Below are 21828 nucleotides of genomic sequence, written 5' to 3' on the forward strand. Positions count from 1 at the left end.
GGTTCAGCAGAGCGACAGCGAGCAGGCTTCAAGGGAAAGGGGCCAGACAGCAGCAGTGCCTGGAGTGGGGCTGACCGTGGCGCCCCAGCTGAGGAGGCTCTGGGCCGCACGGGACCGGGAGCAGAGCCGCAGGGGCAGGGCGGGGGGTCAAGCCCAGGGCCCGGTCCAGCGAGGCGGGGTCCAGGAAACGCCACGAGTCCGAGGGGGAGGTCCAATCCACGTTTCATTCCTTCGGGCTTCGTCTTTCAATCAGCAAGGGCGGGCAGTGAGAGAGACCCAGGGAGAAGCACCGGCCAGGCTGGCGCCCAGAACGGGCGTCCAGGAGGGGCGAGCCCGTTTCGAACCCGTGACTTCTGGCAGGTTCCACCGCCCACGTCTGCAGGGCAGGCGGGGCCGGAGGGGCGAGGAGGCCCACGGCGATTGGTGCCCAGGCCTCAACGTCAGCCAATAGGCGGCAAGGGCATCCCGGGGGCGGGGCAGAAGCCGCATCTTAAGCTCAGTGACGCGTCGCGCTGTCTGCTCCAGCTCGCTCCAAGCCGCGCGTCCCTCTCCGCCTCGGCGGTGTCGCCAGGTATCTGCGCCGGAGCTGCGGGGCCCGGGTGCCCCGCGTGGCGGTTCCGGGGGAGGGAGCGCGGGGTGCGCTGGACCTTGGCCGCCGGCGGCATCACGGAGCCCGGGACCCGCGGGCGAGGGAGGGAGGCGGGCGGGCAGGAGGCCGGGAGGCTGCGGATGTGGCACCTTCGCCTTCCCGAGCGGGCGGAGCCTGCCCGGCGCGTCTGCGCCCCGGGCCCGCGGGCCCCGAGCGGCGAGGTGTGCGCCTGGCTCCGCGCCTCGCGCCCCGCTGGGTGGGAGGGAAAGGAGGAGGCGTGTATTGGGGACGGAGGCTCCGGGCATCCTGGGCCTGCGTTCCTGAGGTCTGCCTGGAGGGGGCCTCCTGGGCAGGGCGGGGCCGCTCAGCGAACTGCGGCTTTTGTTACGGGGCTGGGACGTGGATGGCGAGCCTCCCGACCTGTCGCCTCCTCCCTTTGTCACTAGATCTCTTACCTTCATGGGCTTCAGATGTACCTGTTCGATTACATTTTGATTACAGGGCACATGAGGGGGGTTAAGAAGGAGTGACTTCGGAATGAAGTGGCTTTAGTTTAAGAAATTCCTCATCTCCAGTTTCTTGGGCTTGGTAAGAGGAAGGGTTTCCGTGGACACACTAGTTCGCTCCTGTGGGCCTGGACTGTTCTTGAGGCATGTGATCCAGGTCCCTAATCTCATTCATTTGAAACAAACATTTCAAAGAAATATAAGACTTCTTCCCTTAGAATATCCTGGTTCCTTCTTCAGAAGTTCTGATTATGGAAAAAGAGCCAAGTTTTGAAAGAAGAACCTTTTGATAAAAACAAGATTTAAATAAAAAAAAAAGCCCGTTGTTTTGGGTTTAAAGTTTTTCATGGTGTTTGGGATTAATTTTGCTCCCCCCCCCCCCAAAAAAAAACCTTAGTCATCTTTAAAGAGTAAAAGTTCTGAAAATGGCATTCTTTCCCCTCAAAAACTTGCAGGTATTTGTGGGCATAGTTTATGCCATTGGTCTTGGTTGTTTTGAGGATGTGCTAAACCTTATACACTTTAAAATAGTGCTGAATGGACCAGTTTTGGCAGGTGTCCAGTCATTTTTTCAAAAGAGGCAGGAGTGGCAACCTGATCCTGCCTGGGCCCTGGCCAGGGCTCGAACCTACGGAGCTATCTGGTCAGGGCTCCTTTCATTCATTTATTTATTTTTTATTAGTTTTTAGAGACAGAGAAAGGGAGATTTTAGAGACAGGAAGGGAGAGAGGGGAGTGGGAAGGGAAGCATTCATTTGTTGTGCCACGCAGTCCTGCACTCATTGGTTGCTTCCTGTGCGTGCCCTGACCACAACCTTGTTGTTTCTGGGCCATCCTCTAACGCAGTGGTCCCAACCTTTTTTGGGCCACGGACCGGTTTAATGTCAGAAAATATTTTCACGGACCAGCCTTTAGGGTGGGACGGATAAATGCACAAAATAAAATTATGCGACCGGCGTAAAAACTGTGGTATTTTTAAATACAATTGTCGAACTTACGAGACAAGCGTCAAGAGTGAGTCTTAGACGAATGTAACAGAGGGAATCTCGACATTTTTTAAAAATAAAACATGGTTCAGACTTAAATATAAATAAAACAGAAATAATGTAAGTTATTTATTCTTTCTCTGCGGACCGCTATCGGTCCATGGCCGGGGGGGTTGGGGACCACTGCTCTAACGGACTGAGGTAACTGGCCAGGGCCATCCCTTTTCAATAGTACTGCTTAAAGGTCTTTTATTTATTTACTGATTTTACAGAGTGAGGATGGGGGAGGGGCGGGAGTGAGAAGTAGAGTTGCTTCACTTGAATTGATCATTGCGTGCTCGTGTGTGTCTTGGCCCTGCAGACTCAGGGTTTTGAGCTTGCCACCTCAGCCTCAGCGAGAAGTGACCTTAGCAGTCTAAGTTGAATGCTCTACCCACTGTGCCACCACAGGCCAGGTTCAGTAGTACTGCCTACATTGTTTGCCTTCAGTTGAATTTTAGCCAGATTATGTAAAAAAAAAAAAAATTGTTGGGAGAACTTTTAACAAAGGACAGTATTTGTTGTGAATACTTACCTCAAGCAAAGTAATTTGACAAATAGAGTAACCAAATTACTCAAGTGGAATTTTTTTTTTTTTACAGAGACAGAGAGACAGACAGGGACAGACAGACAGGAACAGAGAGAGATGAGAAGCATCAATCATTAGTTTTTTGTTGTGACACCTTAGTTCAAATTATGAACAATACAGATGAGTATGCTCTCTATAGTATCCTATTGTTTAATTTACTAAAGAATTCAGAAGATCAACGTCAATTCTATCATTCTTACTAAGAGAAAAGCAGCTTACAAGTGCAAATTATCCACTGCTTTTTTTTTTTTTTTTTTTTTTACAGAGACATAAAGTCACAGAGAGGGATAGATAGGGACAGACAGGATTGGAGAGAGATGAAAAGCATCAATCATCAGTTTTTCGTTGCGACACCTTAATTGTTCACTGATTGCTTTCTCATATGTGCCTTGACCATGGGCCTTCAGCAGACCAAGTAACCCCTTGCTTGAGCCAGCAACCTTGGGTCCAAGCTGGTGAGCTTTGCTCAAACCAGATGAGCCCTGCTCAAACCAGATGAGCCCGTGCTCAAGCTGGCAACCTCAGGGTCTCGAAACTGGGTCCTCCGCATCCCAGTCTGACGCTCTATCCACTGCGCCACCGCCTGGTCAGGCTCAAGTGGAATATTTTAAGTGTATTTTTAAGTGAATTTACACTTTTTTTAAAAAACATTTTTATTTTTATTAAGTTTAGAAAAGAAGGGAGAGAGATTTGTTAATCTACTCATCCATGCATTCACTGGTTGACCCCCTGTATGTGTCCTGATTGGGGATTGAACCTGTGACCATGACAAATTAGGACGATACTCGAACCAACTGAGCCACCTGGCCAGGGCCTACACTGATTTTCCTTTGAGTGAATTTAAAAAATAGTGTTTCAGCCTGACCAGGCTGTGACGCAGTGGATAGAGCATCAGACTGGGATGCAGAAGGACCCAGGTTCGAGACCCCGAGGTCGCCAGCTTGAATGCGGGCTCATGTGATTTGAGCAAAAGCTCACCAGCTTGGACCCAAGGTCACTGGCTTGAGCAAGGGGTTACTCGGTCTGCTGAAGGCCCGCGGTCAAGGCACATATGAGAAAGCAATCAATGAACAACTAAGGTGTTGCCACAAAAAACTGATGATTGATGCTTCTCATCTCTCTCTGTTCCTGTCTCCCTCTCTCTGACTCTCTGTTAAAAGAAAAAAAAAAAAAGGAATCAATGCTTTTCATCTCTCTCCCTTCCAGCTTGTCTGTTCCTGTCTGTCCCTCTCTCTCACTAAAAAAAATAATAATAATGTTTTATAGTATATGCTAAATTAACTTCAAAGTGCAGCCTTTTATGGAAATTCTGGTTTTGGTGTGTTCTAATGTAAATGGGAGGGGTTAGACAGGAGAGAGTAAGAGTAGCTTGAAGGATTTTAATTATGGGGATTACTGAAAACATTCAGTGTTAAACTTTTTGCCATCGCTAGCAGTTTTTACTCTTCTCCGGGACCTGCGTGTGGGCTTCAGTTAAATGCACACTAACAGCCTGGAGTGAGCACACTGGCATGCATGGTTGTGACTCGTGAGGGTCATTAAACCTGGTGAAGTGAACTCTTGATGGGAAGTTTAGTTACTTCTAATGTCTCAAAATGCTAGCCTCCTCTTAGAGCCAGACCTGACTTTAGCGGTGGGGGATGTCTCTCCCGAGGGCCTTCCTCACTTCCTTAGGGCGGCTGCCTTGACTCCATCAGGAATCCGACCTAAGTGTTCTAAGTGTTACTTCGGAATGACCTCATTCCTTTGCCAGACAAGGAATGCCCAAACCAGGGCTAGGTTCCGGGGATGCAAAGTGAACTTTCAAACATGGTTATTGGCCTTTTTTTATTTACTTCTTTATTTTTAAAAATTTTATTTATTGATTTTTACAGAGAGGGAATGGGGTGGGGAGCGAGAAGCATCAACTCATAGTTGATTCACTTGAAGTTGTTCATTTGTGCCTTGATTGGACAAGCCCAGGGTTTCGAACCGTCAACCTCAGCATTCCAGGTCAATGCTTTATCCACTGCGCCATCACAGGCCAGGCTGGTTATTGTCTTTTTAAAAAAAATTTATTTTTATTTATTTTAGAGAGAGAGAGAAAGAAGTGGGGGAGGAGCAGGAAGCATCAACTCCCATATGTGCCTTGACCAGGCAAGCCCAGGGTTTCGAACCAGCGATGCTTTATCCACTGCACCACCACAGGTCAGGCTGGTTATTGTCTTTTTAAGGAGCCTAGTATGAGTCTACCAGGGGGACAGGCACAAAGACAAGTGTCTGGAGTGTTAGGTAGGACCTGTGACAGATTTGTGCCAGGTTCCCTGAGAGTCTTCAGGAGGCCTTTATGTGGTAAGTTCTATGGGAGGACTGAAAAATCGTGTGTAGTATTTCTGCATAGGAAAAAAAAAGTAATAGTTATCTCCAAAATATGGAATTGCTGGTCATTTTCTTGTCTGTGTTTCTAATTTTTTGATTAATAGAAAAATTGTATTATGTTTTCTTTTCAAAGAAAAAGTCTTTAGTTTAAAAAGAAACCATGGCACTGCTGATATTTATATTGAAGAAAGTGGCTAATTATGTTATAAATTTAAAGGAGGAAGGTAACCAATTGAATGGCCATTTGTACTAGGTTTGGCCCTTAAACATGTCACTCCTCAGTAATGACCTGAATTGCTTCAGCCTCATTTTACCAGTGGGGAACTCGAAGCTTAAAAATATCACACAAAGATACTCTGTTAAGAGCCCCAACTAGAATATAATTCCTTGTCCTCAGACTCTGGACTTTCCACTGCACTCTCCTATTTTTCCAGACCTCTTTAGAAGAGAAAATTATTGATGTTGGCTAGTTTTCAGCACATCTTAATTCTGTTATAATGTTTCTTGTGTAGTGCCAAGCACAGTAAGTGGGATGCAGAATGTTCTTACAGGATTCTGATTCATCATATTGCATCTAATGGCAGGACTTTTCCCCAGTTGAATTTTAAATACCCAGAGTTATCCTTAAAAAATTTTAAGGATGAATATTAGTAATGTTTTGAATGTTTGTCAGTAAGTTATAGTTAATAAGATTGTCTGACCTCTGCAGATAAATGGGTATTTTGTCCCATTTCTGTTAAGTTGGCTAAGTAAATAACTTAAAAATATATATTTTTATTTATTGATTTGAGAGAGAGGAAGGGGGCGAGAGACAGGAACATAGATCTGTTCCTATATGAGCCCTGACTGGGAATCAAACCAGCAACCTCTGTGCTTAGGGATGATGCTCTGAGAGTCTAACCAACTGAGCTATCTGGCCAGGGCAAATAACTTATAGAATGTTGAATTTAGATAGTTTCAAACATTTATTTCACTTGCAGTGTTTGTTTGTCAGCCTGTTAATTAACTTAAAAGATATTAGAGTTTTATATATACCTTTTTTTTTTTTTTTTTTTTTGGTGCCTCTCTGCCTAATTCTAGTGAAGTCACAGGACTGCAGACCTTGATAACAAGTTATTTTAGGGAATAGTGTTTATTTTAGAATTTGCCTCTGTCCCTAGAAAGATACATTTTTAGACCTAATTGTTATAATCCAGGCTGTACTACCAAGAGGTTGTTACTTCTGTTTAACCACAATTCATTCTCAAAGCTTCTTAGACCCTTTTTCTCTTGGGTTTGGTTTTGTATGTTGCCTAAACTTTCTCTTTGTTTAATTGACAACCTAAGCAGGCATTCAGTTACATTTTTAATAATTTAGAAAATGTGAAAAGTATGGAAACCAGTGAACTTTTTTATTTTTGCCTTTTCAGAGTAGTTTTTCCTTATATTTTTTGCAGAGTTGAGCATTCTGTATATATGATCTTATCTTCTTCACTTAAACATATCCTAAAACATCTCCGTGTCATTAAAAATTATACTTATTTTTAATGGCAACATGTGGAAGCATTCTCATACCGAACATCTTTTATGCAGGAATGTTCCACATTCCTGAGTATTTCTTTACCAGAGAATCTTAGTGAAATTACTGGTGGAAGAATACAAACACTTCTAAGGCTTTCCAGAAAGTATTTTAGAGTACCACGGAGAAGTGCTGTATTTTCTTACAAATTTGTGGAAGGCAAGAATTAATGGGTTTAATTTTTTAGTTGGTCAAAACGAAACAAAACATTAATTCTTACTGAGTAGAGCATAAAGAGCCCAAGAAATAAAGTTAGAACCCATGTTTTAGACTTAGCAGTAGTCCTTTGAGAAACCGCCCTGGACAACTTTGCATTTTTACTGGTAGCTGTCTCTGTTCTAATTCCTTATATAATAACTATTGTTGATCCATACTTCTCTGAGATGAAATCTGGTGAAAGCCAGAGGCCTTCTCTGCAATCATGCATATAATTCTGCCTTTTTTCCAGGAGTCACTGGACCCTGTGACCATTCCTCGGTCTTGGTTTATCATCTGTCGTCTCTGCTCAGCCGTGGGAAGAGCAGACAGGTGGTGAGTGTGGCAAGCGAGAGCTGGGTGGAGTTTGGTACTTGCTAGTTCCTGAATGCACTGGACGTCCTGGCTGTGCCAAGTGAAAGGAGAGCGAGCCAAGCTCTGAGCTTTAAGTTTTGCTATTTGGCAGCTTGCTGATTGCTGGGGCATTGCGCCCCGCCCCCGCTAAGTACCTTTGAATGGCTGCTCAGTCTGCAAGGTCAGGCGCCAGACCTTTCGTCTCTGGTTCAGCCTTGCCTCACCTGCCCCATCCCCCAGGGAGAGTTCCTTGTCCTTGATGAACTCTCAGCACTGTTGACTTTTTAAAAAAAGGTGTGTATTTATTGCAAAACCACCAAATAGTACAGAAAGGGTGTAAGTGAGAAGTAAAAGCCCTGACGCCCCCCATCCGTTCTTTTTCTCCTTTTTCTCACTTCTCTGACTTCTGGCCCATAGTACACTGGAGCTCCCCCCCCCACACCCCCTCTGGAGCGCTCGTCAGGTTTCCCGTAATGGCTTATCAGTTCCCTATGTTGATCGTCAAGCCTCCCAAAGGTTTCCTTCTCCCATTCTCTTGACTTCTTGGTAGACTGTGGCCAATGCTCGGTCACCCTCTCTGTCTCTCTGTCTCTCTCTTGTGTTTTGAGCAGGTCGGTGGCACTCCTACCTGAAGGACACCATGTTTTCCAAACTAGCACACTTCCGGACCGTGGCTGTGCTCAGGCGGGGGGCTCACTCGTCGGTGGCTTCTGCTACATCTGCTACATCCATTGCGAATAAAAAGGCAGTCCAAGGCCCTCTGTCCTCCGATTACGTTTTTGAGCGGGAATCTAAATACGGCGCACACAACTACCATCCTCTACCGGTGGCCCTGGAGAGAGGGAAAGGTACCTTTTGAATTAATCCAAAGTCCCTCCTTTTTTGCTTTGAAGCCTGTTGTAACAATTGCTTTTATTTAATTATTTATTTATTTTGTATTTTTCTGAAGTGAGAAGCGGGGAGGCAGAGAGACAGACTCCGGCATGCGCCCGACCTGGATCCAATGGGGCACGCCCACCAGGGGGCAATGTTCTGCCCATCTGGGGCATTGCTGAGCTGTAACCAGAGCCATTCTAGCGCCTGAGGCAGAGGCCATAGAGCCATCCTCAGTGCCTGGGCCAACTTTGCTCCAGTGGAGCCTTGGCTGAGGGAGGGGAAGAGAGAGACAGAGAGGAAGGAGAGGGGGAGGGGTGGAGAAGCAGATGTGCGCTTCTCCTGTGTGCCCTGGCCAGGAATCGAACCCCGGACTCCTGCACGCCAGGCCAACACTCTTACCACTGCGCTGAGCTAATCAGCCAGGGCGCTTTTACATATTTTTCAGTATGCATTTTCCCAGAGGCCTTTAATTTCTGTATTGCAGATATGGTTCATTTCCGCATTTATTGAGTCTTGGTGGTTGCTGTGCTAGGTTCTGCGGGGAGTACAGAGACGAACTCCGTCAGAATGGTCGTGACCGACCTCGCCAGGAGGGAACGTGGGTACTTAGTCAAGTGCTCTCATACTGTTACCATTCTTCCGTTTCACATTACCTCTGCAGAATTTTAGACTCAGAGAAAGAAAAGTTGCAAAGCAGTGCACACTATTTCCTTGGCTACTGCCCATTTCACCCTACCAGCGCCCTTGTCAATGCTTTTTTTTAAAATTTGAAATTAGAGCCGTCCTACTGGGTGTAAAGTACTCCTAGGGTGGGTGTGATGTCCATTTCTGGAATGAGTTGGGATACTGTGCATCTTTTCATGTGCTTGTTGGTCATTTGTATATTTTTCTTGTGTATTACTTATTCTTTGGAGAATTATCCATTCAAGTTCTTGGCCCATTTTTTAATTGGTTTGTGTATCTTTTTGTTGAGTTGACTGGTTCCTTATAAGATAGATATGACTTGGAAATATTTTTTTCTCATTTTGTTGATTGTTACAGTCAACTAATCATGATTTTTATGTTATGTATACTTTCTGCTTTTTTTAAAGTTTTACCTTTAAATCGCAAATGCTAGTCCTGGCCCAATAGCTCAGTTGGTTAGAGTGTCGTTCTGACATGCCAAGGTTGTAGGTTCGATCCCACGTCAGGGCACATACAAGAACCAACCAGTAAATGAATGCATAGTAAGTGGAACCATGGAGCATGTTTCTCTCTCTACCTTCTTTCTCTCTAAAAATTATTAACAATAAAAATTTTAGGCCCTGGCCAGTTGGCTCAATGGTAGAGCGTTGGCCCAGCACGTGGATGTCCTGGGTTCAACTCCCAGCCAGGGCACACAAGAGAAGTGCCTATCTGTTTCTCCACCCTTCCCCCTCTCTTCCTCTCTATCTCTCTTCCCCTCCCACAGCCAAGGCTCCATTGGAACAAAGTTGGCCTGGGCATGGAGGATGGCTCCATGGACTCCGCTTCAGGAGCTAGAATGGCTCTGGTTGCAATGGAGCAACAACCCAGATGGGCTGAGCATCACCCCTTGGTGGGCATGCCGGGTGGATTCTGGTTGGGGTGCATGGGGGAGTCTGTCTCTCTGCTTCCCCACTTCTCACTTACCAAAAATATGAAAATAAATAAATAAATTGCAAACTCCAGTTTTCCTAGGAGTAAAGGCTTCACTCTAGAGTTCATAAAACCTTCCAGTGTTATACTGTTCTTGGTAAATGTTAGTTTGAAGCTGGACAGATAAAATATCCTTTCTTGTAAACCAGAGTTTATAAGAAACTAAGACCTGGTGGTCGCTGTAACTTTGCCTGAACTAAGACTTGCCTTACCTGCAGTGCTACCAGACTTAAAATCGGAACTTAGGTGATTTTCTAAAAATTCTTTTACATGTGTTCTGGATTTTGTGATTTCCTACAATTATTTTCCTTATGTATTTTAGGTATTTATGTGTGGGATGTAGAAGGCAGAAAATATTTTGATTTCCTGAGTGCATACAGTGCTGTCAACCAAGGTCACTGTCATCCAAAGATTGTGGACGCTTTGAAAACTCAGGCAGACAAGCTGACCTTGACGTCCAGGGCTTTCTATAATGATGTCCTTGGTGAATATGAAGAGTATATTACTAAACTTTTCAACTACCAGAAAGTTCTTCCAATGAATACTGGTAAAATATGTTGTTTTCTTTATTCGCCAAGAAAATGGTTTTATTATTTTCTGATAATTTAAAGTGTTTTATTTTCATTTTTAACCAAGACATTTTCTTTCTTGGTAGGAGTAGAGGCTGGAGAGACTGCTTGCAAACTTGCTCGGAGATGGGGCTACTCTGTGAAGGGTATTCCGAAGTACAAAGCGAAGATTCTTTTTGCAGGTATGTGAAATTCACTGATTTGAACACACAATATTAGTTATGATTTTAATTTACTGATGGAATATTTCTAATGCGTTTGCTTCATACATGCTATATCGCGATATCTTATTTGTTGAATGTTTCATAAAAATTGAGATTTTCTTTTCTTGGGTTTACTTCCAAATATTTTGTTCACAGATGGGGTTTTTCTCTCCTAAATAATTCCCTACTCCTCTCTCCTTCACACGAATGACTTTATGATTTATTTCACAGCAGTTGTCTGATTGACTAGATAATCTAATGGTGGAACATTTTTGTTAGGTATTTTGTTGGGTTACGTTACCATGGGGCCATCTCCTAAGTGTGATGTGCAGTTTAAATCTTAATGTTTGCTGTATTGTTGTATCAGGTTCTTAGAAGGAGGGAAGAGAGGAGGGCTGGAATTGCCCTGGGTATATTTCTGGGAATGGTTGAAAAGAATGACTTAAAAACCAATTGGGAACCAAAGCTTTTTAATCCACTCTTCCTCTGGATCATTTACAATAACATGAATGGACCTTGATAACATTGTACGGAGTGAAATAAGTAAATCAGAAAAACTAAGAACTATATGAATCCATACATAGATGGGACATAAGGATGAGACTCAGAGACATGAACAAGAATGTGATGGCAACGGGGGTGGGGCGAGGAAGGAGAGGTGGTGGGGGAGGGGAGAGGTGGTGGGGGAGGGGAGGGGCACAAAGAAAACCAGATAGAAGGTGACAAAAGACACTTTGACTTTGGGTGAGGGATATACAGCACAATCAAATGTCGAAATAATCTGGAGATGTTTTCTCTCAATATATGTGCCCTGATTTATCAATGTCACTGCATTAAATTTAATAAAAAAAAAACCGATTGGGAAAACCAACAGTTAATTCTGATGATATCATCTGACTTTTGGAATCCTTATAATGATGTTCAATTGATAGGTTTTGACTTTAAAGCTTTGATTTTAATTTTTAAAACCAGAGCATGGGGAAATTTATCACTACACATGGTCACAATGCACCCTTGTGATAGTTAAAGCCAGGAACTGTTCTGCCTTTGTGAGCAAATGCAGCTAAGTTCTAAACCAACTAACATAATAGAATCCAGAGTCCAGCTGGAGGCCAGCCGGAGTTGGTATTTGGGGGTGACAGATTACCACTGCAGGAGAAGTCCATGCCCAGCTCTACAGTATAACTACCTCTTCCACACAAAAATGGCATTGCTGGTGATTTCCACTCTCCCAGACTGTATCCAGTCTCTTTCACACTAGCACGGGGGCCCAGATGTTTTCACCCGCGTTGAAAAAAGCAGGTATGTCTAGGTACAGAGACAGAGAAGGCTGTCCGAGCTGTGCGTGTCACACTGCAGGGTAACTCAGGACGGGACTCCCGAGGCAGGAGAGCAGATGGGCTCAGGGTCCAGTTGGAGCATTTTCCTCTTACACAAGCCCAGTTAGAATCAGGGTGCTGGCGGCCAAGTGAGGTGAGGCTCGATTGTCCGGAGGTGAGAGGCTTTGCAAGAATAGTTACGGTTCAGGCCCTGGCCGGTTGGCTCAGCGGTAGAGCGTCGGCCTGGCGTGTAGGAGTCCTGGGTTCGATTCCCGGCCAGGGCACACAGGAGAAGCGCCCATCTGCTTCTCCACCCCTCCCCCTCTCCTTCCTCTCTGTCTCTCTCTCCCCCTCCCGCAGCCGAGGCTCCATTGGAGCAAAGATGGCCCGGGCGCTGAGAATGGCTCTGTGGCCTCTGCCTCAGGCGCTAGAATGGCTCTGGATGCAACAGAGCGACGCCCCAGAGGGGCAGAACATCACCCCCTGGTGGGCATGCCGGGTGGATCCCGGTTGGGTGCATGCGGGAGTCTGTCTGACTGCCTCCCCGTTTCCAGCTTCGGAAAAATGGGGGGGGAAAAAAAAAAAGAATAGTTAGGGTTCAGAGAGGCTGTGAAGCCAAAATACAGCAATTCCAGTGCTGGGTTAGCCGAGTCGGTGCTGGCCGGGGTGGTGGGAAGATGTTTAAAAAAGAAAAAGTTGGAGAAGCCCCAAGTCTCTCTTATTCTCCACTGTTTTTCTTCTTTGAATGAACCCAGTTGAAATGCTCTCCTGCATTTGCTTTATTGTGAGGGTGTCCCCTATTAGAATAGAAGGTCCTTGAGGGCAGGGAGCCTGCCAGTCATTGTCACATTCTGTCCCCAGCACCTAGAACAGCACCTGCTGTGGAGTAGGTCCTCAATCACATTTTATTTTTTATTTTCTTACAGAGATAGAGAGTCAGAGAGAGGGATAGATAGGGACAGACAGACAGGAACGGAGATAGATGAGAAACATCAGTTTTTTGTTGTGGCACTTTAATTGTTCATTGGTTGCTTTCTCATATGTGCCTTGACCATGGGGCTATAGCAGACCATGTAACCGCTTGCTCAAGCCAGTGATCTTGGGTCCAAGCTGGTGAGCTTTGCTTAAACCAGATGAGCCCGCATTCAAGTTGGCGACCTTAGGATCTTGAACCTGGGTCCTCTGCATCCCAGTCCGACACTATCCATTGCGCCACCGCCTGGTCAGGGCCCCTCAATCACATTTATTAACGAAATAAAGTCACGGGTAAAAGTGTTCCCAGACAAAGGCTGAGCATTTAAGACGGGTTAGTAACCTTTTTGGCTGAGAGAGCCATGAACGCCACATAGTTTAAAATGTAATTCTGTAAGAGCCACACAACGACCCGTGTACGTCACTCATTATCCAATAAAAATTTGGTGTTGTCCCGGAGGACAGCTGTGATTGGCTCCAGCCACCCGCAACCATGAACATGAGCGGTAGGAAATGAATGGATTGTAGTACATGAGAATGTTTTATATTTTTAATGTTATTGGTTTTTTAAATTAAAGATTTGTCTGTGAGCCAGATGCAGCCATCAAAAGAGCCACATCTGGCTCTCGAGCCATAGGTTCCCAACCCCTGGTGTAAGAGATACCAAGGAAGGCAAAATCGAAAGTGTTTGGATTGCCTGAGGATGATTTTTCTAAATGAAGTTTGAAATTCATCCTGTAGAATAGGTAGCCTGTAGCAGTGGATTTTTAAAAGGAAAATTGCTAATTCTCTGAAGCATATTCTCTTTCATATCACCTCCATTGGGCACTGTTTCTAGAAAAACCACGTACGGAACTCCTGGGTTGTTAGGGTTTGGGATTTCTGCATTGGAAGGGAAGACAAGTGTCTGTCCTTGGGTGATACAATAGGGAAGTGCCTAAAACAGCAATTGCGAGGTGCCAGACCTCGCTGGTCTTCATGAACCATGGGGTTTGACATCCGAGTTTGTTGTCACAAACAGAAGCTCTCTAAACAAAGACTTGGGTTTTCAAATCTCAGGCTTTCTAAGGTATTAGTGGGGAAGCAGGCTTTTTAACTTGCGGTGTTTGTTGGAAATACCCACTGTGTGTTTCTCTTTCTAGCTGGAAACTTTTGGGGTAGAACCATGTCCGCTATCTCCAGCTCCACAGACCCGAGTAGTTACGACGGCTTTGGACCCTTCATGCCGGGTTTCGAGATCATTCCGTACAATGACCTGCCTGCCCTCGAGGTACTGACTGCGCTAGCGTCCAGGGCTTCGCTCACAGTGACGGAAGTGATGTCTGCAGAACGTGTGAATTAAACGTAGATATGTGACTGGCTTCCGCAATGGTCAGTTAGTTTCCAGCCTGGGGAGACCGAGCTCCGTGGCCTCATCCTGAAACCCACTAAGCATTTTAGTTTCGTATCCTGTACAAGTATCAGTTTGGGCAGTATCTGTCTAATTACTAGATAATTTACTCTGTTTTCATCTGGCTTTTTAAAATTATGAGTGGAGAACTTGGAAAATAGAGATTTACTTACAATGGCTTTTAAAAAGGCCACGTTCTGAAATTTTCAGTTACAGTACATTTTACTCTATGTTAGAAAACATAGGCTAAGAGTAGCTTCATGCTGAAGTATTTGGAAGTTTTTGATAATTGACTGTCAGAAATGTTACACTTTGAAGTCAGAATGTAATTTAGTGTGAAAACTTAATTTGTATACTCATTCGTAACAGGAAACTCGGTATGTGCATTATGTGATTTCATATTTCCAAATAAGTTGGAAAGGAAGCTGCTGCCCTGGCCGCATAGTTAGGTGGGTTAGAGCATCGTCTTGATGCACAAAGGTTGCTGGTTCGATTCCCCGGTCAGGGCACAGGCAGGAACAGATGGATGTTTCGGTCTCTCCTTTCCCCTCTCTCTAAAATCAATAAATTTAAAAAAGTTTCTTAAAAGGAAAGGAAGTTACTAAAACATATTAAAATTTTTTTTCCGTAGCGTGCTCTTCAGGATCCAAACGTCGCTGGGTTTATGGTAGAACCAATTCAGGGTGAAGCGGGCGTTATAGTTCCTGACCCAGGCTACCTAGTGGGCGTGCGAGAGCTCTGCACCCGCCACCAGGTGACTGACCCCTTTTCTCACCTGCCTGCCTCTGAGGCTTCGGCCCGAGGGATAAATGCCGAGTTACCTAACCTTTCCACTGGGGGGAGACATCGTCCTTAGAGTGTCAGAACTCGCCAGGTGCTCTTATCAGCAGGCTGCACAGAGCCGACCTTTAGCTGCCCTGCCCTGGGCCCTGCAGCTGCAGGCTCCTGCCTGGCTTCCTTCGCCCTCCGGCAGCCTGGTCCCGGGCCCTTCCACTTTGCTGTGACAAACGGAAGCTCACCGGAAGCTCTCTCTTCCTTCCCACCAAGCTAGTATATCTTTTATGAGAAGCAGATATTGACTCACATTTGTAGAGTAACCAAATGAATTAATTTGCTTCCAGAGAGTAGTTCTATTCAGAAACCCCCACAGAACCCTCACTTGGCACAAGTGCCTCTCCACTGGGCAGGGCCGTGCAGAGTGGGCCGCCGGGAGGGCGGCGTGCCCACAGGGCTTTCAGAGTGCACGGCTGAAACTGCGTGGGTGATTGAAGTTTTGTCACAATTCTGAGGGAGTGGCAGGTGCCCCGTTGGGGGAGGGAAAAGCAACGTAAAGATTCCCTGCTTCCCTATGGCAATGAAATAGGTGACTGATGCTGTCATGTTGTTTTCTAACAGGTCCTGTTTATTGCTGATGAGGTACAAACGGGGCTGGCCAGGACCGGCAGGTGGCTGGCTGTCGATCACGAAAGTGTCAGACCCGATCTCGTCCTTCTAGGAAAGGCGCTGTCCGGTGGCTTATACCCTGTGAGTTGGACGTTAACCTCTCTTTCTGTTCCCTACACTTGTGAAGTATATGCCATTGGCTGATGGTGACAACAGTGCCTTTCTTGTAGTTTGGTTTTACTTGGTGCACCATGGGTCACCTGGAGTTTATAGAACAACTTCCTGGAGTTCCATGGACCCACTTAGTTAATTTTAACTGAGGAATAGAGTGTGCTTTGGAATTTGTTTGCTACAGCACTTCTTTTGGATGGAAACGTTTTACGCCAAAAGTATTCCTATAGACCAGCAGGTGTGCTGCAAGAATTTTTAAAATGTGCAATGCCTATTTGGTCAATGACTTCTTTTCCCTTGGATTGTCAAATAAAGAAATGACAACAGCCAACATAACAACAGCCATCCGATGTGAATGAATCAAAATGATGATTCTTTTTTTTTGGTCAGATTGGTAAAATGTGTATTTTTTGGTGTGCCGCAAAATTTTAGTAATTAGTTTCTGAGTGCCATGAGATACAAATGGGGGAAAATTGCTGCTGTGTTCCACTGTTCAGGAACATAGCATTACTAATTAAGACCATGGCCGATTCATGTAGAGAGGAGGAGAAGTTAGTGTTCTATCCCTGAGCGTACTTTTCCGAAGCCTGTAGCATGCACTGGGTCAGGCCTCCGAAGGACAGTGCAGGAGCGTGTCACCTTGAAACCGCAAGGAATTCTAAATGATATTATTGTGGAAGCCACATATGTGTTCCTAGCAAAATGCTGCTCGTGTGTGCCACTGATGTGTGCCTGTCGTGCCGAGGGTCATGTGTGAGGCCACGGCTCAGCTTGTCGCTTGTGGTTGAGGTGTCAGGTGTGTAGCTCTTGTTTGCTGAAACTTGATGTCAATGTGAATACCGGCTCTGTAAATGTTGGTGTTCCTGGTATGCTAAGAGTCAGCGTTTGTGTGAGCAGCTGTTTGGTTAGCGCTGGGTTCTCTCTTTCAGGTGTCTGCAGTACTGTGTGATGACGAGATCATGCTGACCATCAAACCCGGGGAGCACGGGTCCACCTACGGCGGCAACCCTCTCGGCTGCCGGGTGGCCATTGCCGCTCTGGAGGTAACGGCTGACAGAGTCGCTCAGGGTTTGTTCTTCCAGTGGTGTTGAAGGGACTTCTACGTGTGAGCCCATTGGTGTAAGGAGAAATTATATTGCCAAGTGTTACAGAACACGGGGAAGAGAGGGAAGATTTTAGGGGCAAGGCATCCTCAAAAAGTAATTCGAGCTTGGCTCAGTAGATGGGGGTCTTCCTGGGCGTTGGGGTCAGCAGTCCCCAGGGGATTGGTCCTGGAGGTCCTGGTGCTCCGCGAGCTCACTCGGACCAGTTGGCCAGTCAGGCCTGCATGGTGGTTCTTAAACATACTCGCACAGTTTCAGATTTATTACTTACATGCCCACCAAAGGCATAAAATTATGTAATCTCTAAGGATGGACTTTTTAGGGGGATTAAAACTATCGTACGTAAAAAAATTAAACCACATTTAGTCCATTGATCTGTTTCAGCTAATACATCAACCGGTTGCATTTAACAAATTTTAATTCTTATTTTGCCATAAAGTCAGATTGATGGATTTGTGACTAAAACAAGGTTCTGTCTGAGCTAGACCCTGTTTGGTTAGAAGTGAAACTAGTATAGGCTTTGAAAAATAGAAATGGAAGTTAAAGTGTCTGCTCTGGCTGAGTAGCTCAATTGTTTGGAGCGTTGTCCTGCTGCACTGAGGCTGCAGGCGCGACCCTTGGTCAGGGCGCGACCCCCAGTCCGAGCACACAGATACAGGAAGCAACCAGTGAGTGCACACATGGGCGGAACAACAAATCAGTGTTTCTCTCTCTCTCTCTCTCTCTCTAAAAAAAAGTTAAAGTCTTTAATCTTGTTCATCCTTTGTGTATATTCCACGTCTTCCTCCAAAGAACATAAAAAAGGGCAGTCTTCACATTTGTGTCATTTCTTTCTAAATGTAGGTTTTGGAAGAAGAAAACCTTGCCGACAATGCAGAAAGGATGGGAGCCATCCTGAGAAATGAGCTCATGAAGCTGCCCTCTGACATCGTCACGGCCGTGCGCGGAAAAGGGCTGCTGAACGCTATTGTAATCAGAGAGACCAAAGGTACAGGGGAGAACGTCTCCCTCGGGGCTGCTTGTCCTGGAAGAGAAGAGCAGTGCGGGGTTCTCTCTGGGCACTGGGTCTCCTGAAACTGTCGGCCGAGTCACATTATTCCGCCTCAGGTCGGCAGGCAGCACTTGGAGATGGAAACACCCTTTCTGTTAGTAAGTCTCTGTAGAGCCCCTTCCTTCAGTCTCCTCTCTGGCTTCCTCTTCCTCCTTGAAAACTCGGCTTATCCGCAGAGGTCGCGGGGAGAGGAGCAACAGTGATGGATGGATGAAGAAGAGGGGGACAGAAACAACCCGGGCTGCCCCCCGGACTGTTGGGTGTGCCGGGACATCGTTTGTAACCCCTTGGGGTTCCTTGCTGGATCTCCTTGTGATACCCCATCCTTTTAAAGCAGCGATTTCAATGTTGGTTGCAATTCAGAATCCCCTGGGGGTGGGGTGGGCTTGAGGGGCTTTTATAAAAGCTAATCCAACTCTAGTTTCAGCCTGAGGATTCGGATTTGATGGGACTTGTCGGGGGGCCTGGTCACTGAGTGGTCGCAGTACACAGCTAGGATTGAGACTTGTTCTTGAAGGGTGGGGGGGTCTCGTCCCATAAGTCAGTAAGCAAATCCACTTTTGGGGTGTGTAGTGTCCGCTGGGTGTTGGCTATGGCTCATTCTTTGCCAGTTAATGGCCTGTGTCACACCCAAACTCTGCTACTGGTTCTTCATGTAATTAGTACAGCAGCTTTAGCATGTAACATTTTGCTTTTGCTTTTTTATTTATGGGAATCGAAAACCCCATGCCTGATCATGCCAGTCACACCTAGTTACGCATTTGCTGTCAAGTCACTTCCTTTTTCAGAATAAAAAATAACTTCCTTTTGCAGAACAGAACACAGCGAGCTTGCCAGCTCCAAGCTGTCTTTCTGGAGGAGGGGGTGGGACTTCCACTAGGCGGGCTGTACTTGGCTTGCGCAGCGTAAGGGGGTGCGGGGGGACGATGATGCTGAGACATTTATCTCTGATCAGCATACATGGCTCAACTGTTTTCCTCTAGATTACGACGCTTGGAAGGTGTGCCTGCGACTTCGAGATAATGGACTTCTGGCCAAGCCGACCCATGGCGACGTCATCCGGTTCGCCCCTCCGCTCGTGATCAAAGAGGACGAGATTCAGGAGTCTGTGGAAATCATCAACAAGACCATCTTGTCGTTCTGAGGGTGGTGACTGGTTTCCTCGGGACCCGGGGCCAGCTGGCCGGGCACCTCGGTGACGTCCTGTAGAAAGCCCCCCGTTGCTGCTCTTCACGCAGGCGCATTCCACTCCTGGTGTCTTCAAGGACTTTTTTTTTTATGTATGTTCTTTTCAGTTCATTCGTTAACAGAGTGACATTTGTAATTGTGTAGTTTGCTATGGGAGAGAATGTCACGGCACCCATATTTGACTTGTGTTTTCGCGTGCTATGGCGAGATGCAGCTATCTGTATATAGGAAGCCTTTCAGTCAAGGCTCGTCTAATTTATATACGTTTTCATAATTTCCTCGCTGGTGTAAATGTATTATATTTCAGAGAGTTACGGGGTTTTATGTAGAAGGCTGGTTTAACCTTATCAAGTTGAATCATGATCACTGAATTTTAGGAAGGATTAAATGGTTAAGTTTATATAAACTACTAGATTTAAATGAAGTTCCTATTAGCCAACACCAGGGTGAGCGCCATTCTGAATTAAGAATTAATGTTTTGCATTCCCAAATGATGTTTTAAGTGTTGATATAATTCATAAAAAATAATTATTTTCAATATTTCTTTAAATTTAAAATAAAGCTTATGTTAAACATGTCTATTTTGTGATCAGTGTGCTGTTTGTTATTTTCCGTGTGTGCAGTATGACTGCTGACCGAACGTTTTTAAGCTGTTGGAGAATGTTCTCCGCTTGCTTTAATTTCCTGGCTTCCTAAGAGCATTTCCCTTTCTTTAGTGTCAGCTCTGCAGAACCAGGAATTGCGGGAGGGAAGCCTCTGAGGCCCCTCCCCCTTCAGAGCACCTGCTCTTCCTGTGCTGCCGTCGCCTCCCTCGTGGGCTTACGGTTCCGCCTCCCAGTGTGTTACCCGCTCTGTGTCACCCGTGGCCAACTGTTGGCCGAAAATATTACACAGAAGGTTCTGGAAATAAACCATCCACGGGTTTTAATTGTGTGCCACTCTGAGAAGCACGAGGACACCTCTTGCTGTCTCGCTTTGTCCCACCCTGGGCGTGCATCAACCGTTAGTCCAGCGTCACTTGGTAGCCTGTCGGGGTGTCCCACGGCCTGTGTTCACGTCACCCTTATTTTATGGGATGTGGCCCCAATTCAGATATACCACAGGGAAGCAGTCAAGTGCTGCTTTTAAGTGAAAAGGAAATCCTCAAGCTAAGGAAAGAAAAACAGTATGCCGAGGTTGCCAAGGTCCACGGGAAGAACCGTCTACCTGTGAAACCGAAGAAGGAAAGATTTGTCCTAGTTCTGCCATTACACCTCAGACTAGAAGTCACGACCACAGTGTGTGGTGAGTGCTCAGTTAAGATAAAAAAGGCATTTCATTTTGGGGAGCAAGAGGGGAACAAAACCTGTTCCAGGCCCTGGCCGGTTGGCTCAGTGGTAGAGCGTCGGCCTGGCGTGCAGGGGTCCCGGGTTCGATTCCCGGCCAGGGCACACAGGAGAAGCGCCCATCTGCTTCTCCACCCCTCCCCCTCTCCTTCCTCTCTGTCTCTCTCTTCCCCTCCCGCAGCGAGGCTCCACTGGAGCAAAGATGGCCCCAGCGCTGGGGATGGCTCCTTGGCCTCTGCCCCAGGCACTGGAGTGGCTCTGGTCGCGACAGAGCGACGCCCCGGAGGGGCAGAGCATCGCCCCCTGGTGGGCAGAGCGTCACCTCCTGGTGGGCGTGCCGGGTGGATCCCGGTCGCTGGGCGCATGCGGGAATCTGTCTGACTGTCCCCATTTTCCAGCTTCGGAAAAATATAAAAAAAACCCAAAAAAACCTGTTCTGACCAACAGCCACATATTGTGCCGGAACGTTCTGAGCCTATAGGGTTTCATCAAGGGTCCCCTGAAACGGGCGGCCACACTCACATGACCTCTATTACAGTATATTGTTAGAATTGCTCTATTTCATTACATATTGTTAATACCTTATGGCGTCTAACTCATAAACTATTATATGTATGTATAGGAAAAAAGTACAGGTAGGGTTTGGTATGCCGCGGTTTCAGGCCTCCACTGCGGGTCTTGGAATGTATTTCCTGTAAATAAGGGGAGGACTACTGTATTTACCATTTTATTCAAGTATCTTTTTTTTTTTTTTTTTTTTTTGTATTTTTCTGAAGCTGGAAACGGGGAGAGACAGTCAGACAGACTCCCGCATGCGCCCGACCGGGATCCACCCGGCACGCCCACCAGGGGCGACGCTCTGCCCACCAGGGGGCGATGCTCTGCCCCTCCAGGGGGTCGCTCTGCCGTGACCAGAGCCACTCTAGCGCCTGGGGCAGAGGCCAAGGAGCCATCCCCAGCGCCCGGGCCATCTTTGCTCCAATGGAGCCTCGCTGCGGGAGGGGAAGAGAGAGACAGAGAGGAAGGAGGGGGTGGGGGTGGAGAAGCAAATGGGTGCTTCTCCTATGTGCCCTGGCCGGGAATCGAACCCGGGTCCCCCACACGCCAGGCCGACGCTCTACCGCTGAGCCAACCGGCCAGGGCCTATTCAAGTATCTTATGCATGTAATTGTGCAACGTTTCTTCTCTTTGTTTGTTTGTTTTTGCCTGAACAGGATGCTTTTCTATATTAGTAATTTTGAGTTCATCTCATTCTAACGACTATTTCATGTCAGTATATAGTCGAATTTCATATTGGGGCACATTTGAATAATTTCCATTTTTTTCACTCTTGAAACAAAGCTGCTTGTGACCTCTTGCGTTTGTATCCGTTCAGTACTTCGGGTGTTTCTGTGGAGTAGGTCCCTAGAGATGGATTACTGTGTCAAAGGGAGTGAACTTTTTTGTGTG

The 21828-nt window shown here is 46.3% G+C and overlaps 1 protein-coding gene across 3 annotated transcripts; it reads left to right on the forward strand.

Moving 5' to 3' along the window:
* The first annotated feature begins 502 nt into the window (after positions 1-502).
* Positions 503-19631, forward strand: OAT (ornithine aminotransferase). Of its 3 annotated transcripts, none has more exons than XM_066355919.1 (11): positions 503-571; positions 7073-7155; positions 7785-8021; positions 10028-10252; positions 10361-10456; positions 13911-14038; positions 14790-14912; positions 15554-15682; positions 16642-16755; positions 17659-17803; positions 18850-19631. In XM_066355919.1, the coding sequence occupies exons 3-11, from the start codon at positions 7814-7816 to the stop codon at positions 19008-19010; spliced, it is 1329 nt and encodes a 442-aa protein (XP_066212016.1). In that variant the 5' UTR covers positions 503-571; positions 7073-7155; positions 7785-7813; the 3' UTR covers positions 19011-19631. The 3 variants fall into 3 exon arrangements, with proteins under 3 accessions (XP_066212016.1, XP_066212017.1, XP_066212015.1); XM_066355920.1 differs by having other exon boundaries at positions 7076-7155; XM_066355918.1 differs by lacking the exon at positions 503-571 and adding an exon at positions 1065-1177.
* Positions 19632-21828: the final 2197 nt, after the last annotated feature.

The sequence above is a fragment of the Saccopteryx leptura genome, chromosome 13, assembly GCF_036850995.1.
Source record: "Saccopteryx leptura isolate mSacLep1 chromosome 13, mSacLep1_pri_phased_curated, whole genome shotgun sequence".
NCBI lineage: Eukaryota > Metazoa > Chordata > Mammalia > Chiroptera > Emballonuridae > Saccopteryx > Saccopteryx leptura.

Bases quoted from the DNA above. Each gene is read 5' to 3' on its own strand.
- OAT (XM_066355919.1), top strand. From the start codon at position 7,814: ATGTTTTCCAAACTAGCACACTTCCGGACCGTGGCTGTGCTCAGGCGG. The intron at 10,253-10,360 runs GTAAAATATGTT...CTTTCTTGGTAG, and splicing joins AGTTCTTCCAATGAATACTG to GAGTAGAGGCTGGAGAGACT. The intron at 15,683-16,641 runs GTGAGTTGGACG...TCTCTCTTTCAG, and splicing joins TGTCCGGTGGCTTATACCCT to GTGTCTGCAGTACTGTGTGA.